Source organism: Lepeophtheirus salmonis, chromosome 1, assembly GCF_016086655.4.
Source record: "Lepeophtheirus salmonis chromosome 1, UVic_Lsal_1.4, whole genome shotgun sequence".
NCBI lineage: Eukaryota > Metazoa > Arthropoda > Copepoda > Siphonostomatoida > Caligidae > Lepeophtheirus > Lepeophtheirus salmonis.
This window is the reverse complement of record NC_052131.2, coordinates 17936355-17954970: the sequence shown is the minus strand read 5'-3', so window position 1 is coordinate 17954970 and position 18616 is coordinate 17936355. Positions and strand designations below refer to the sequence as shown.

The following is an 18616-nucleotide window of genomic DNA, read 5'->3' as shown; positions in this document are numbered from 1 at the left end:
GAAGTTCTTCTATTGAACTTAGTGTGTGTAGGTTCGCGCCTAGGTGATTCCTAGTAAAGGATCACCTCATTTTGTTGTCAAAATCTATATTCTCTTATGAACAAAGAAATGAGCTTACTCAGCAGTGCATAGAATGAACATGAGAACGACAACTACATGTGAACACCGAACACAGAAAGAAAAAAGAAACGACAACTCAAATGAACGGCTATATAGTTCCAACTTTTTCAATTTTAAATTACACATTTATTTTGTTATACACCTAGTGTTAAATAAATAAATACTACTAAAACTCAATACAGTTTTATCTTCGCCTTATTTCAAACTCCATAACTATCTAATTAAGTAAGATTAAGTCTTTGTTCTAAACTATTTCGCGTGCATTGTAGCAAAAGATTTTTGCTTCTAGAGTATTCACTTGTGTCTTATAAATATTTATTGATCATAGACGTACATATCTTTTTGTAGTTTCAATTCTTTTAAAAATGGGCATTGAAATAAATTTTGTTTGTAGTGTATTAGATTCTTTTTTTTTTTTTTTTTGCCAAAATTCACTCGAACCAACCAAGTTGGTTTTAAATAATTAAAAGTCGCTATACTAGAAAAAGAAAAACTCTTAATGTATATGGAATTCACACAAGATGGAGTAAATGTAATACTATAATGTTTACTTATACTTCATCAGTACAACTCCTGCATCTAACCAATCAAAGGAACTTTTTTTTTTTTAAATATCGTTATAATTGAAACAAAATTAATTTTAACAACAAGTATTTGTTATTTGATTCGTGATCTCCAGTCATTGCAACATTTAAGTGGCCTTGTGCAATTTTATACACACAAATTAGTCCTTTTTTTAATTAACATAGTAGGTATGCTACATAATATAATAAATTATATAAAAAATGTACATATAATATATTCGTTCTATATTGCAATATAATGAAAACACCAATATTTTTTTCAAGATATGTGCCCTTAATATGTACACACCTCATATTGGCTTAATAAGCAATCGGCATTGTTAGATCAAATCGAAAGGCCGCTAGGATCGGTCCGAAGACTGGACTTGACTCAATAAATAAGCACAAAACACAACGGTACCTTAATTAACCGTAGCTAATGCAGCACTATTAGTCGATAATGCCACAAAAGTTCGGAAACTTACTTGAAAATCGTATTGTGTACACTTGCCCACTTGTCAACTATCCTTTTTCCCTAACACAGTCAATGTATACATTTGACAACAAGTTAGAGGAATTGAAAGAGTCCCAGAGTAGATTTTTGACCATCAAAAACTCTAAAAAAAAAAAAAAGACGGGATTTTTCCTTATCCCAACTGACTCATTTTTTTTTCTTTGTTATTATATACAATAATTCAGTATGTTAAACAATTACAAAAAAAAAATGAATGCAATAATTAACGTTATTTGATGGTGTCCTTTCTTTTAATTTCAGTGATGTCAATATTTCCTAAAGTTATTCGACACCGAATAAGAAATTTGAATTAATCAAAAGAAACTATAATATTTTTTTTTTTCACAGTATGATTTTTCGGGATCCAATATCGCATAGATGGTTAATGTCACCTTGATGAAATTTTGTCAAATGATAGCCGAAACATTTGTGTTAGTGGGCAAATTTAAAAAAGTAAAAAATGGTAGAAATATATATCTAAAATTATTTTAAACTTGAAAGTATTAGAATAGCCTTTCTATTCCTTCAACAGGGAAAAAATATTTGAAATGGCCCCTATGTTGTTAACATACCTTCTAACAATAATGTATCCGAGTCAAATAGGCCACGAATATGTTGTGTTTCACTTTTTAAAAATGTCAAATTAAAAATTGGAGTGCAGATTGATCTTCCCCACATTCTTTATTACAATTTTAATCTTATCAATTATTTTTGAAAAATAATTTTAATTTTATTTAATTTAAAACAAAAAGAACAACAATACTTATCACAAATATAGTATTTAAATACAAATGATGCACTAAGAATTGTAATTAGTATTGTGTCAGTCATTACTTATTCATTCCAGTTCAGTCCAGTATTAGGACCGATTTTTCGGACTATCAGTACTACAAATGATTTAAAAGAATGAAATAAAGTTGATTTATGTCAATAGGACCAATTTTTTCCCAACTCACAAACAAGGTTATTAATTCAAGAATATATGCATTAACATAAAAAAAATTAAACCTTATAGTTTAAAGTTAATATTCTTAAATGTAATCTCATTATTCTTAACAAAAGTAAGTAAAATGCTCATGGAAAAAAATTAAAACAAAACCAATCAAAACTTCAATAATACAACATAAATAACATAAAATCTCTCTCTAAAGGCCAACATTATTCACTAATGGGCTTTTTATATTGACGGATAATTAACTGAAGAGTATTTTCAACTCGTACGTAAATCTGTGGGAAGTATTTTATTAAAACGGATGCATAATTCTACGTAGCCCCATCGGAGGTGAGTATCTTCAATGAAAAGGTAGCCTAATGTTTTGTGGAGTGTTGGCTGTAGTTTTTACCCTGCTTGGTGTATCTTCCAATCCCTCAATCAACCCATGGTCCCAGAGTTCATTTTAAAGTAATAGAAGGGGCCTAAATGATTTGTAAAGTGGCGGTGGTGGTTTTTAACCTGCATGTTGTCCTTGCCGAAGACTTATAAGGCCCATGAGCTCGGAGTACATTATGAACTATTTGCAGGGGCTTAAATGCTTTGTGAAATAACGGCAGTAGTTTTTAATCTGGCTCTGCTATTCCATAAAACAAGTTTTGGGCCGAGATGTTCTGATTTTGTGTAGTAAATGACGGGAAATTTTACCAATGGCAATTTTCTCCAGGAAAATTTTCCTGCCTTCTATGTAAGTTATACTCTAAACAAAATTAGCCACATAAATCTATCAATATTCGTCTCTAACAAATACGTATGTGTACACAAGAATCACCACTCCGAAAAAATGAGTAAATAAAAATAAGTATATCATAAATTAATTAGAAAATGCCATAGATTTTTTAATAAGACTATATTTTTGGTTCCATCTACGACGTACATGGAGATTAATACATACAACTACCTTGCAGTGCATATATAGGTATATATCTGATTTTAAGTAAATGAAAATATATTGCTTCGAAAGAGAGGGGGGTATAATGGATTTGAAATCTTATATATTACTACACAAGCCATGTTTGTTGTTAATGCATAACCGAATATTTTTAATGAGTTCCCTTTAATAAATTAATAGGCTACTAATGAATGAAATATAATTTTAAAACAAGGAGGGCTTTTTGGCCGGCAGGCTAGAAATGGTTTGTGGGCTCTTCTCTTACATACATATTAATCGTAATATATTAATTAGTAAATAACTCATTGCAAAGCAATGAAATATCCATGGTGGGAGAAGAGGATTTTGATCGGGGGAAGGAAAGCATGGAAATTAATGTAAATTCTCTATTAATTAATAAAGGCATCCCCGTTAGAATACCCTGATATTATTATTATAAGTAAAAATAATAAACCTTTCTTGTTATTTTTCCGTTTCTTGTACATATTTGTTTGCTTAAAAGCATTTGATAAGTTGACTGGATGGTTTCAGTTGTTCTTTGGAATCGAAGCTTATAAGAGGGTGTAGACTGGTGACGTCCAGAATGAGTACTCTATGTATTCAACTATCCTTTATCCTTCATATGTACATTATCTTCACAAAGGAAGTCTATGGTAGGATCCCTCACCCCCCCATCTATGTATTTATAGATTAACCGATACATTTTCTACATCTCTAGGCTCAAACATCATCCAAACTCCTACCGACTACGAATACCTCATTTTCGCTAATGAAGACCACAAATCCGACTCAAATGATAATGTATTTGATCGTCTACATAAAGATAAAAAAAACTATCTCTTCAGTCGACTTAGGCGTGGAAGGTTCGACTTCCCAACACATCATTACAATAAGGAGGATGTAAGTGAAATAGAAAGGGTCTTTGGGCAGTTCTTGCAAAATCGTTTACGTAAATATGACTCTCGATTTATGTTCAATCGACTCAGAAGAGCGGATACAAAGTTGGGACCCACTGATGGGGGATACATGTCTGAACGACCTAAAGAAGATGGCACCAAAGGAAATGATGCGTTCATGTTTCACCGACCTAAAGAAGATGGCACCAAAGGAAATGATGCGTTCATGTTTCACCGACTTAGAAAAGATGGTTCTAGTAGAAGTGATGCGTTTATGTTTGATCGACTAAAAAAAGATGGGACCAAAGGAAGTGATGCGTTCATGTTTGACCGTCTTCGAAAAGATGGTACACGTGGAACTGATGCGTTCATGTTTGACCGTCTTCGAAAAGATGGTACTAGTGGAAGTCACGCATTTATGTTTGATCGACTAAAAAAAGATGGGACCAAAGGAAGTGATGCGTTCATGTTTGACCGTCTTCGAAAAGATGGTACTAGTGGAAGTCACGCATTTATGTTTGATCGACTAAAAAAAGATGGGACCAAAGGAAATGATGCGTTCATGTTTAATCGACTTAGAAAAGATGGGACCAAAGGAAGTGATACGTTCATGTTTGATCGACTAAAAAAGGATGGTACTGGTGGAGCTGATGCGTTCATGTTTGATCGACTTAAAAAGAGTGGTACTAGTGGAACTGATGCGTTCATGTTTGATCCACTTAGAAAAGATGGAACCAAAAGAAGTGATTCGTTCATGTTTGACCGACTTAAAAAGAGTGGTACTAGTGGAACTGATGCGTTCATGTTTGATCCACTTAGAAAAGATGGAACCAAAAGAAGTGATTCGTTCATGTTTGACCGACTTAAAAAGAGTGGTACTAGTGGAACTGATGCGTTTATGTTTGATCGACTTAGAAAAGATGGAACCAAAGGAAGTGATGCGTTCATGTTTGACCGACTTAAAAAGGATGGTACTAGTGGAACTGATGCGTTCATGTTTGACCGTCTTCGAAAAGATGGTACACGTGGAACTGATGCGTTCATGTTTGACCGTCTTCGAAAAGATGGTACTAGTGGAAGTCACGCATTTATGTTTGATCGTCTGAAAAAGGAAATGCTAGAAAGATTGACTCGTAACGGTTTTATGTTCAATCGGATGAGAAAATCAGGGTCAAGAAAGGGGGGAGAATTGCAAGACAGTTCCATTGTAGTTGCAAAATGAACAATTAATATGTTCTTCTTCTTCAATTATAAGGTCCACTACAACTAATCCGCAAAAGTTATGTGGATATATGTAAAACTAATTATAACAATAATAAGCTCTTGAAAAATATACCTGAGTGGCAACCTGATCTTGATTATGGCTTTATTTATCCAATATCCATGATTTTCAAAGTAGTTGTACAAGTTCTTCATTTTAATATTATAAGTTTTATTTTTGTTTTAATGAATTGTTTTAAAAATTTGTATTCTAAAATATAAGAGATCAATTGAGAATTATGACTTTCGAGTATAGACATGTTCTTGAACTGTGTGTTCAAAATATAATCATATCCTATTAACCTTCTCGTTCAAATGACTTTTCCAACAACTCGGATCTAAAATTTTAATAAAATGCATTTTTGCATAATATGACATAAAGCAAAGACAGGTTTCTCAACCCTCATTAAAATTTGCACACAAACAAAATCAGTTAGAAGGAAATCACTATTATTAGTGATGTAAATCGTGTTTATTTTTTAGGTGGTCCATTTTTTTGGAATTGGTAATCTGAAGAATGAACTTTCTTTCCCTTAGCAGTTGTGATTATTATTCAACTCCTGAGTACTGAACTTCTTTTCCGACTGCATTCAATTATATTTCAAATCTGATTGAACATTCTTATGTGCTCATAAAAGACCTTCAGGATTTGTTGCGGAGTTAAAAAATTGGGGATCGACATAGATGTAATTCTTGCCATTGTCCTTGTTTATTTCCTTCTCCACCTCGTCAAAGCTGATATTAGTGGATCTAATGAAACGTCATGACAGCTAAGCTGGTCTCGTCCAAATTGTCAGAGTTACCATATTGATTTTCGTTTTTTGTTTTTGTTTTTATAGCATGCCTATAAATAGACAGGATTTTTATCATCAAATAAAAATATTGTGTATATGGATTTTCAAGACACTTCCTAGTTCAAATGAAGTAATTGTATTATTATAAAGTATACTAATACTTAAAGCTGAACAAAAAATATAGATCCATATCTGTTTTGAGATTAGAAAAGGAAAAATGGTTGCCAAATCATTGTTGTGAAAAAACATCTCCCAGTAATGAAGGATCTATTGTTTGCCACCTACCTTTGTGCAACATAATTAATATTATTTGTGAAAAGCTTAGGTTTCACTTACCATAAATAAATAAAAATTAACTCTCCTTTAGTGTTATTTGAAATTTGGAAGATTATCAAATTTAGTGCAGCAATACGACATTTTCTATTTTCGAAATTCATTACATAATAGGCAGCTGATTTAAATGTGGCAACAGGACTCAGCACCCTGCCATGTGTCCAAAATCTTCATGCAGTGGTTAACCGAGAACTGTTATGACGTCGTAACCAAGGATTTGTGGCCTCCTAACTCTCCCGACCTTAATCCTTTGGACTATTTTGTCTGGGGCTATGTCGAGAGACATCACCATAGCACCAAGGCCAGCCTGATGGACTCCATCAAGGAGGTATTCGGCAACATGGACAATGAGATGGTCAGAAGAGCCTGCGGCCGGTTCAGAGGCCGTATTGAGGCCGTTATTGATGCCAACGGGGATTATATCAAATGAATGGCTACTCTATGCCTATATGCTCGTCATAGTTTTAATTTTTAATAAAAAAGTTAAAAAATGTATATTTTGTGTTGTTTTTTGTAGAAAAATATTTTGGCGACAATTTGATCCCCGCTCCCTTTATAGTTTTGTAACTTATTTTCCTTTAAATCCACTTCAAATAAATATATACTTAATAAATTCATTAAGATATATTTATAATAGTTTATTAAATATCTGACCAGTGATTGATAAATGATGTCGAATATGAGAACAATATTATTCTTTAAATCCTCAAGGAATGGAGTTTGTTAATTCAAGGATAGAAAGTAAGAAACCAACGTCAATTTATTAAATAGGAAATTATATAACTATGTGGAAAAATGGGCAATTTTTAGTGATTAGTATTACGCTGGTTCCAAAATTTTCGATCCCATCGGGTCCAGTCCAGACAATTAAATAAAAAAATGATCAGTTTTGAATAACTATTTTTTTACATTTTTTATTGATATTAAGAAAAGAAAATTCATTATATCATTAATGACTAGTTTTTCGACGTTTTGTGGGTCTCATATTTGTGATTGGACTAAATTTGATTGTGGTCCTAACTAAGGATAAACGCAACGGTAATCATTTTATCAACTATCCCATATACAATTTTATTGCGAATAGTTCGATTTTAAAACATCGGAGCGATTTCGAAACAAAATGATGATTTGAACTCGGACGAAAGATAATAATTTTCGCTCCGTAACTCCATGTGATAGGCGAATCAGGAAAAAAATGAAAAGAAAAAGTGACAATGTGAAAAAAGTTCTTTTAAACTAACGTAGATTATAAGTAAAATGTGTAAAGAAAAAAACTAAATTTATCAATTAATTCAATAATATCATAAAGGTTGCCCCTGCCTTCTTATCGTGCTCTTACAAATAACACATCTCCAGTTATAAGAAAACACTATATAAAAAACTGCAACAAAACAATTTATATTGATGATGCGCTTATTTGAATTTATCTGCATAAAATTTACAACCAGTGGCAACATTTAGGTCTGGGACTGGTGAAAATTGATAGCAAAAAGTTTTTACCAATTTTAATAAAAATTTACATGTATGAAAGTGTTTTGTCCTTTTTAGCTATTTGAAATGGCATTGCCTATCAAACCCCAGAAGATGGTCAAACAATGTTTAACAAATAAATAACATAAAATACTCTAACAACTAGAAGTATGTAGTGAAGAAACTCGGTTCGAGACCGATTCCTTTCGATTGGGTCTTAAGCAATTTTTCTAAACTTATATTTTGATCGAGACTGCAAATATTTTTTCTCATATACAATTACACAAGTGGTACAAATATGAAACATTTGAAATTTAATATATCCAAAAATTATTTCACATAGATGGAACTTTAATGGAAAGTGCAATATATTTTGCTGCTATAAGAGAATCAATTACTGCTGGAATATTTCGGGAAATATCATAAATATTAATGTGCATTAAAAACAACTTACTTTATTCTTAGGATTTTTTTATTCAAGATAGAATGCATTTTTTCTGCCTAAATGCCAGATAAAATTCTATACTTTACATTAAGAACCTTTATTGGTCTTCAATTCTTAGTATAAATTATGTTGCCATTTTTCGGAATACGGACGATTTTTTCATTGGTTAAAGATTTTGGCATTTTACGAAGCTTTTTCATAGATTTACTGCCCTGCCAGAGATAAAGTGCACTTTCCTCAGAGAAAAGAGTAAAATTTCCCAACAATTTCATCTAGACCAGGTGCTTTTTTGCATATGGTTTTATGTTAATGTAGGGCACTATTCGTTCATTGGAGAAAACTTGATTATCTGAAGAAGCCTTGAATTATCTTTTCCTGGAAAATTCAAACTTTCAGTGATAACAGTTTCTTGGATTTTTCTATGAATTAGATTCAGAATATCAACTGTACTTATTAGAATTTTCCCGTCATATCTGATCCTCTTAATAGTAAATGCTGGTAAGAAACGTTCATAGAAAGCAACTTTAATCATTTATTATTGATCATTTTCTCCATTAACTTTTTTCGTGCTGTCTATAAATCTTACTATTAAATCATTTAAAATGGCTCTGTTAGGATAATTTTTGGATGGATTGTCTAAATTGACGTATAACTCTCCTAAAAGTAATAAAGGAAAGAAATCATTTTTCGAATTATTTATAATGGCTTGAAAGAACGAAGGGGAGCCCTCATTTTATGCATTTATGAGTGAAAACTTAACGCCATTCGCCATTATGCAAGTCACTTTTTTGTGAGTATTTTTTCAGAGAAGATAAATTTTTGAATTTCTTTGTAACAAGAGTTAAAATTCCTCTATTTGAATTAGAGGCCGTAAAAAAGGAATGAAATCTTTTTTTGGCAGGCAGACTGGGCTATTAAAATTACATGAAGTAAATACCTCTGCCTTAATGTCTTGAAGACAAATTATGTGTGTCTTAAAATATAGTATATGAATCATCAATGTACTATGATGATAATCTAGTGTAGAATAGACATGTTAGTTAGTTAGTTAGTTAAGAATGTATTGCTGTTTGCCTTAGTGCATACATACTTTATAAAATAGTACAGCTTTGCATACATTACAATAATATGCATATATACGGCAAAGAATATGACCACACAGAAATATGTGCTACTTGAGGAAAAATTGATCTTAAGTCCTACTTAATTTTATAGTTTTTATCAATAATTTGTTTCACTTTTCTACATTTCATAAACTCAAGAATGCGAAAATCTTCATCCCCTTCTTGTATGACTTGGTATCTCTCATACGAGCAATAAACATCTGTTAATAAGATGGTCTGCACTTTGTGGTTCTTCCATGCAAATATTACGCTTGTATTTTTCTACTACCTCTATTTCTATTACCTGTATAGGCTTGAACAATTAAGTTCATATTTTCACACAAAAGATTGACGTTCTTTTGTTTTGCTATCTTCAAAATGTGATGTGTATGTTTCATTCCTTGATCTTCCCTGTATCTGTTGCATCAAACTTCGAAGAAGAAATCACCACCACCTTATTTATCTAGTATTAAAGGCGCTCCAACGCACAAACGATTTTGATTTTCAGTACCAATCTTTGCAGGATAGTCTGCAAATTCGTTTCCTGAAATATCTGAATAGCCTTTTCACTAATCGAGATGTATGTTTATTTCACATTTTCCGATGTTTATTATTTGTTTGCACTTTTTGTAAATGTATTTAGAATAGCAGCAATTGGCGATTGAGAATTAGATCGAATTATAAGGTTTTTGATGGCTTGTCTTGGTTAAAACGAGCTACCACTGATTGTGTGATGTTCATAATTTCTGCTTTGAAGAACGATGCTTAATTATTCAAAGGACTTGTTGAATAAAAAGAAACCGAAAATCAACATGATAACCCTGAAAATTTGAATAATGTTTTGGAGAAAAGTAGCTTAGCTGTTATGACATTTAATTAGATCAGCTACAATCAGCAGGGACAAGAGAGGAGGGGGATAAGGAAAAAAAACAAGGACAATGGCATGAATTACATCTATGTTGATCCCCAATTCTTCTCTAACTCCAACAAGGACTTACAATTATAACTATGCAACAAATCCTCAAGGTCTTTTATGAGCACATAAGAATGTTCAATCAGGTTTGAAATATAATTAAATGCAGTAGGAAAAGAAGTTCATTATTCAGGAGTTGAATAATAATCACAACTGCTAAGGGAAAGAAAATTCATTCTTCAGATTACCAATTCCAAAAAAATGGACCACCTAAAAAATAAACACGACTTACATGACTAATAATAGTGACTTGATTCCAGACGATAAATTAGAAAAGATAAAAAATTAAGTAGAGTATAAAATATTTTTACTTACGTTATAAATTGGTTATTATAATTGAAGGATCTTGGGAGCTTAAAGTTAATATTTTTTCAACATAAAATGCAAAAAATTTTAATAATTTTTATTAAACTCAGTCAAATAGCTTTAAGAATAAAAAAGATTAAAGACCTACATTGAATACTGCATGATTCCGATTTTAAACAGTGATAAATACTGAAAATCCCTACAAAATGCTAAATTTGGACCAGTTTTTCTATCGATAAGGAATGAAAAAAGTAGGTTAATTAGAGAAAAATATTTTATTCTTTCAATTGTAATTGTTATCTACACTATGGAAATAAGATTGTATAACGATATAATAACATATTTTTAATATATTTTAGTACCAGATATATGATAAAACTAGGCACAATAGAGGAATATATATTTTTGATATATTGTCAGTTTCAAGTCCTTCTGTTTGTTGATCTCATTTTGAGATCCAATAGTTCACTATTTTCCTTAATATTAATGGAAACAGTGTTATCAAACTTGGTTGTTTAGCCCCCCAAAATAGCTGACATCAACAATCTTGACGTCAAATGAAAACACCTATACTTGCCAATAGTCGTGTTGCGGCAAATATTGAGCTAATATTTGTTAGTAACATTGAATTTGTTTAAACCCGTGGAATATATCTAGACTATCTCTTCAGAAAAAAGAAGAACATCATGGAAAATTGTAATTGATTAGAAAATCACATAGGCAGAGCGTTATATTACTCTAAACATTTTTTTGAGGTTGAGTGATATATATCATCCTGACTCAATAAAATATAATGTCGAATAGGGTTTTTTTGAATTTGAAAATCAACTCCTCATGAGAGTTCTAGTCGAAATAACACTAATGTATAACATTGAACATATCAAATGTCCGCTTTGTAATATTTGTTAATGATACACCGTTAAAATTGCAATGGAATCTAAGGATAATTGTTTCATTCTATTGTCAAAGTAGCTAGAGAATATCAATGATGCTCTGCTTAGAATAAAATCCCATTAATTTAAAGATCCGATAGTTGTCAAGCTTCGCTTGGGAAAATAATGTAATTCAAGTGAGGGTACTTGTTACGGAGGAGACATGTTACACTTCCAATAACTTTAAAATGTCAAGTTTTCTAACTACCTTGTTTTTATACAATTGAATTTCTTCCTTTGTTTATCAAATCAACATACAACCCGGGTTGCCTAATGCTTACAGTTATAGAGAATTTCGACATTGAAATAGTTAACACAAAAAGAAAACGTTATAGGTAAGTGTTTGTTGATATATATTTATTTAAAAAAGCATGAGATTTTGATTTTATTTTATTAAATGTCATAGTCTAGCATGTTGTTCAATTAATTAATATGCTTTTAATATATATTATTAGTGTCAATGTTCAGTTCACATCATTTATTTGGATTCCAGGACTATGGAGGAGACTTGTTACACCCTATTTTCATTATATATTTATATAATATATTATATTTACTTATGTTTTGCTTTTTGTGTAATTTCATGATATACTTCATGCTAACAAACTGTAATAAAAAGTAAAATAAATGCCTGAATATAAGAAATGGCAGTTTTAAGATGGTTCCTCCCGTTGTAAGATGTATAATTCTACCCTGTATTATGTATCCTCGAGAGGTGTATCAAGAATCCTACTGTTGGTTCGTTTGGAAAACACCAATAAGTAGCTATTAAATATTGGACTACATCAAAAATACTTTGGAATTATTAGTCTTAAGTAACTACCTATATCATGTTGTCCGGGCATTGAATTATCTTTTAAATTGTGACTTATGACAATTTAAAAAAAAATTATTTTTTGTAACATGTATCCTCACTCTCCGCTAATATTAAGACTTACCAAAAAGTATCATTCGAAATATATTAAAATCTCTTCTGTCCCAACGTTAATAGAAATACAATAGAAATAGTATTTGTATTAACCTTGTTCTGTCCGACATATTTACATAGTTTTCTGAACCCATATGCAAATATATATAAGATTTTAAGATTGACACATGTAAAGGATTTGTTGAGAAGTAGGTCTAAGAAAATTAGTCTTTCTAAAAATCATTTAAACCTCATATGCATATTCAAAAAAGACGAATAAACAAACTCGTAATAGAAAGAAAACTTGGTTTCTTAACTCCAAGAATTAAACTACATATTGAATGTTAGACCTATTACTCCTATGATATTTAATTCACGATAGATTTAATAAGAGAATTAGCGAAAATAGATTTAAAACATAGAAATTACACGTATAACACAAAATATCATCTAATAGAATAGATTGAATAAACATCTAATTGAAAATAAATAATCAATACACTTACTGACAACAAAGAATTACAATTACTGAGCAAATTTGACACAAATTCATTTAACAAACAACCCTTTGTCAGAAATGATATGCTAATGGTTTTATTGAAAAGGCTTAACACATTAAAATAGAAATACAGTAACATAAAATATAAAAAAATATAGAAACAATTATGGCGCATATTTGGCAAAATAAACTTACTAAATTATATGTTTTGTATTAAAAGATAACATAATATATAAATTAAATTTTAAAACAATGAGAGACTAAAAACAGAAGAATTACATTTTCAGATAATGAGTTAATGATTGATTGCGTTATAAAGATTCATATGAAAAACAAGTACCTCAAAAATATTTAGAATATGTTACATACATAATTAAGAAGTGCTATTTTTGTAAATAGTATATGGAAATAATGACTATTATTAAATACTTTTTTAGATCAAATCGACTAGCTTATAGATCTATACTTGTTTAACGAACACGAGGGTTCAAATGCCATTATCACGTATTGCAAGTTGCTTTGATATTAGTTTATTTTTTAATGGGAGGATGGGATAGCATGTTCTTCATAAGTGATGGGTGATTTGCGTTTTTTAGGGGGTTAATATGATTAAATGCAAATAAATTAATTAAGTAGAGGGTAAAAAAATCAACAAAACAATATTTTATGACATGGGTTGATCTTTTTTTTTTCTTCTTATTTCAAACATCACTAACAAATTATAATTAGTCATACTAGTAAGAATGGTATGTTTATTCTCCAATCTAAGAATCTTGGGACGACGACGTTAATGTCCTCAGGAGGTATGAAAACTTTGTGGTGATTCATATACACATGTATAAAACATAGAACATGGAGATGTTTGTATTAATGAGTAAAAGACGAGATTGCTTAGTGGCTGTGTTGAATTAGAAAAAATGTAATCATTAATTGACGTTGGAGGCTAAGTAGGAGCTTGTGAGTACAACAAAAAGAAAGGATTTATCCAAGGCAATCATCACATTGAATTTTTTTGTTGTGTATCGAAAGAAAGTAACGTCATCATCAAGATTCCGAAATAATTTACGCGCATTGCTCACTAATTCCGCTATAAAATCCGCATATGTCTCTGTTAGCTTATTATCCAAAGTGGATTTAATAACAGAACCTTCTTCGTCAATGATGAGGCCACCTAGGACATCTTCGTTGCGTGTGTGACTCACGATACGTTTAAATTTCTCTTCCATTTCTTCGACGAGCATGATGAAGCTGTTATATGCTACAAATATGTTTGTTTGTCTAATAAAATAGAAGGAAGGAAATTTATAAGCTAATTGTAACCTATGTCAATGGGAATGGCATTTGAACCCTTTACCTGAGGAAAAGTACTTTTTCTAATTTTGCAAGTACAGTACCACTCCCACAAATGAAAATATTAAATAATAAACAGCATATGTCATCATATATGTACTCACCTGAATGTATTTCCTTGATTGCCCAAGCTTAGAACCAATCACTAATTATGAGCAAAGCTCCTTACTTATAGTTCGTACAACAATTAATAACACTGTAGGGATCCACTCATTCCAAAAGTCAATAAACCCAAAACTATTACTAATCGGGAATTATCCCCCCTCTTCTGTCTCTTTAAAAAAGTAAATCACTCCCTAGTAGAGGCAATAGCCAATATGTATGTACAAAATGAATTACAGAGCCCTCCCTCTTTTCAGCTGTTTGTTTTTGTCATTACCAGGCTGTTTTTCATACTCTATAGTCAGACGAAGCTAAGTCAAAGGTAGCCTTTTAATGTATATATTAAATTCTAATGAAGAAAAGGAGTACTTCCTTCACTCTAAATTTCTTTCTTCTTTTTCGTAACAAAACAACGCCATCTATAGTTCTCTTTATTTTACATCGATTCAAAGAAGCTCACGTCATGTATTGACGTAAGATACTTTTATTGAGTATTATATTTTCAATAAGAAATATGTATTTCTTCATGAATAGTTTTCTTTCTACGTCATTTCAATTTCATAATCTGTAAATGAAATAATATATATTTATATCGTACATGGATCTAACATTGAAGGCGTTATAGAAAAAATATGAGAAAGAGGGTTCGTGTGTTGCATAATTGCACCATATATTGTCACCTAGCCAGCTCATTGAATAATGATTAATCGCTCTCATGAGTGCATTGCATACTTCATGCTACATTTTCTTGCTATTTTTCAATAATGTTGTGTTGTAAATTTATTTCGATTTAGATTTTTTAGTATGACACTTTTTATTCGTAGAATATATTTCTAATTCTAAATTATGCTTACCAAAAAAATTTATTGAATATATACATCCTTCTGGGCGAATTCACAGTTGGTCCTAAATTATTTCCAAATTATTCAAATAAATTTTTAATATGTTGTGTTTCAGATAGTACAGATTTTGGTTTCTGAGTAATTTTGCCGCGAACATTTTCGCCGTCGGTCTTTGATATTTTGCCGCATGAAATATTCATCGCCTTTTTATGTTTTTTAATATACTAGCGAAGGATTACCTGGCGTTGCTCGGGCTAAGGAGGCAGATGGAAATCAGATTGAAAATGGTCAAATTAATTGAGAAAATTAAAAAAATATTCAGAAAATACTTCTATTTACTAATAGTTATAATATAAATGTTTCGTTTTTGTCGCAAAAGTTCCTGATAATTCTAACTCTTATTCTCTTTGATTATTCACACTATATCAATCCGGTTAAGTAAGGTAATCAACAAAGTCATCATTGCAACTCCCCCCCCTAAAAAAAAAACTTCTTTATTATTGCCTCTTGTAACCTTAGTAGTATTATTATGAATATAAAAATGCCAACATATGCATCTAAAAAAATTGTCTAGATGAGAAGTCCATTTTTTATTTTCCTAAAAAAAATTCCCAAATACAAAATCCCAAAGAAAATTGCAAAAAAACTTTTTTGCACTAATTTTGCAAAAAAATAGTTATTTATTCCATTTATTGGAATTGTAAAAGAAACACAAACCTACAAATATTTTTTTCGTATTTGCACAAAAAAAAAATTATGAAGAATAATGCTGTTAAAAAATAATACTCGATAAATGATTCATTTTTGCAAATATTGCAAAAACTATTTAATGAAATGTTCCGTGAATTGAAAATACTTATTATCATAGAGTTAGAGTATAAAAGTTGTAAGTCCAAAATGTATCGTTTTGTGCCATTTACTATAAAAAAATTGAAAATTGACGTTTGGTGAAAAAATGAAAAAAAAAAGGAATTAAAATGAAAAATTATTCAGAAAATGACAGCTATTTCAGTTAAACATCAATTTTTATTCGGAAAATTTAAATGCAACCCGATCTTGAGAGAAATTTCTACAAACTTTATTCTATTTACGAATCCCATATTCAATTGGAAGTTATTGTTGTTTTTTATCTGAAATACACGAAATTGCAATTTACATCGATTTCTTTTTTTGCCAATAACTTTTTTGATTTTAAATAAATTTAGAAAGAGTAGTTATTCATATAATTGTTGTTTGTGACGCCGATAACTTATTGATAAATAATTCAACCCCCTATCTAGTCTCCTTGAGCTGCAATAGCGATTTTTGTGTTTCTGGTATTGCATAAGGTCCCCTTATATGAACCCACAAAAATCGTTACCTTCAAAACACTCCCTTCTTTCTATCGATGGAGTTTCTTTCAAGCCTCAACTAGGATAATGGCAATGAATAAAGTATCTCTACGGTGTGTCTCTCCGAATCATGAACAAATTTTACCAAGCTCAACTTTATCAAGATTCTCAAAAAGTACTAATAGTAAGACAATGAGAATTCATATAATTACTTATTTTGTTTTACTTAAACAATTAAATCTCAAAGGCTCTTTGTCTTCTTGACGTATTTCTCCAACATGTCAGCCCACTCGTTCTCCAAGGTAGCTTTTAGGACCCTTATATTCACATGAGAGGTGGCACTTATCGATTGCACAGGGTTGCAGTCTGGGGAGGATGGAGACCATATTGATGGAGCCCAGAAATTCGCCAGTAGTCTTTACAACACTTTTGAGTTTGTTTGGCCTTGTGGCCAGAGTTTTGCTGGAAAGGCCACTGTCTCCATGATCTCTAATTATACGTCTGCAGTGATCTTGAGGCCCTTTGGAAACCAAAAAGTCAATGAAGTCTGCTGTTCTTTTCTAGTTTTACCCATAACTTCCAGGCTTGCTCTTAAACCTCTTGGTGTCATCCTTTAGCTTTTTAATCTTCGTAATAAGACCCTTAGAACAGACGCTAACACGGAATTTCTTTTGGCATCCATCTCAGTTGCCCTTGATAAGATAAAGAAATTTGATTTACAGTAATTGTTTATAGTTAATTGCTCTATTAGTTGATATTACGGGGCAAAATAGGTAAGTTATTTAATAAGTCAAAGTTTCCTTCATGATTTGCTGGGACACTTAGTAGTCAATTAGTTCTTTTGAAATAGACTCATTGTCCCAGATTCGTGACTCGTCCTCCTATGTTTCTTTATTATTTTCCCTGTCTTTTTTTAAATAATCTATAGCTTTGATACAACAGTAAACACTAATTGTAATGTTATAACCTATAATATAAAGACATAAAAAGGAGGCGAATATGTCATGCAGCAAAATTACAGGTCATGCAGTTATTGTACTGGTAGGATGATATAAAATTGATTTGTTAATTTATATCCAATGGAGACTGGAGTTATGATTATATTCATAATTTATTCAGTGTTCTCAAGTATTGAAATTATTTCGACGAGAGTCTTAATCTCTCCGCGTAATTCCATTGGTCATTTATTAATCTTATAACGTCATTCAACCGGGCTCTCAAGAATTTGGAGATTACTACTGTGTTACCTCCACCGACCTAATTATATCGATCGGTGGTGACATTACAAACACAAAATATAAATTCCATTTTGTTGTGCAGCTGTCAATGAGTCTTCTTCTTTTCCCCTAATCACTGTTCTGATCGTTGATTGCTTGATTTAGAATTAGCTCTTGTTAAGTTGTGAACACTACTGAACAATTATTTAATAATAATTCCATCGCTTGAAAAATTGGTAAACTAACATTTTTGAATTTTGAACCATTTTCCCGGTTCCTTTTCCAAAGAAAGGTTCCTTGATACAATAAAGGTAAATGGATGAAAAATAGAAAATAATATACGCAATCAAAAATAATTAGTTGACGACAAACAAAACAGTAAACAATCTATGAGCTTTTATTACAAGCATTACTTCTACCTTTTTTGAGGTCTTTACGTCAGTGGTGTTAATATCACCCAATTAAAACATTTGGGTAGCTCTAAATTAGGAACTTTTACATTTCATAATTATCATTACCAAGTATCCAACTGTTTCTATTTTTGTGTTTGTTTATTTCAAATGAGCAGAACATCTTGCTATGTACAAAGTATACCCATAGAGAAATAAATATTTCTTTCTCTAACAAAGAAATCCAGCACTTCAGATTTCCGTGTTTTTCCGGTATATATGATGACTCATTTCGATCAAATATAAATATAATTTATATAACTGTGATATATGGATTGATAAGATTCCCCACCCAAGGAAGAAGTCGACTCTACTCTTTTGAGGCTT

The 18616-nt window shown here is 31.1% G+C and overlaps 2 protein-coding genes and 1 pseudogene across 11 annotated transcripts in view; 1 reads left to right on the top strand and 2 right to left on the bottom strand.

Annotated features, from left to right (window-relative positions):
* Positions 1–14800, bottom strand: part of LOC121113500 (PF03932 family protein CutC) — a 36785-nt gene extending 21985 nt beyond the window's left edge. Inside the window, exon 1 of the mRNA XM_071888770.1 lies at positions 14453–14800. The gene's annotated coding sequence lies outside the window, so the exon portion shown is untranslated. The remainder of the gene's footprint in view (positions 1–14452) is intronic.
* LOC121119575 (uncharacterized) lies at positions 190–5476 on the top strand. Of its 10 annotated transcripts, none has more exons than XM_040714317.2 (5): positions 190–345; positions 1459–1650; positions 2349–3107; positions 3583–3733; positions 3799–5476. In XM_040714317.2, exons 4-5 carry the CDS (start codon positions 3664–3666, stop codon positions 5196–5198), a joined length of 1470 nt encoding a protein of 489 aa, XP_040570251.1. In that variant the 5' UTR covers positions 190–345; positions 1459–1650; positions 2349–3107; positions 3583–3663; the 3' UTR covers positions 5199–5476. The 10 variants fall into 10 exon arrangements, with proteins under 10 accessions (XP_040570251.1, XP_040570226.1, XP_040570221.1 ...); XM_040714292.2 differs by having other exon boundaries at positions 1730–3107; XM_040714287.2 differs by having other exon boundaries at positions 1459–1660; positions 1730–3107.
* LOC139906933 (dynein light chain roadblock-type 2 pseudogene) lies at positions 13925–14239 on the bottom strand (annotated as a pseudogene).
* Positions 14801–18616: the final 3816 nt, after the last annotated feature.

Coding starts and splice junctions, on each gene's coding strand:
- LOC121119575 (XM_040714317.2), top strand. CDS start 3,664: ATGAGTACTCTATGTATTCAACTATCCTTTATCCTTCATATGTACATT. Junction 3,734..3,798: donor CTTCACAAAGGAAGTCTATG/GTAGGATCCCTC, acceptor CTACATCTCTAG/GCTCAAACATCATCCAAACT.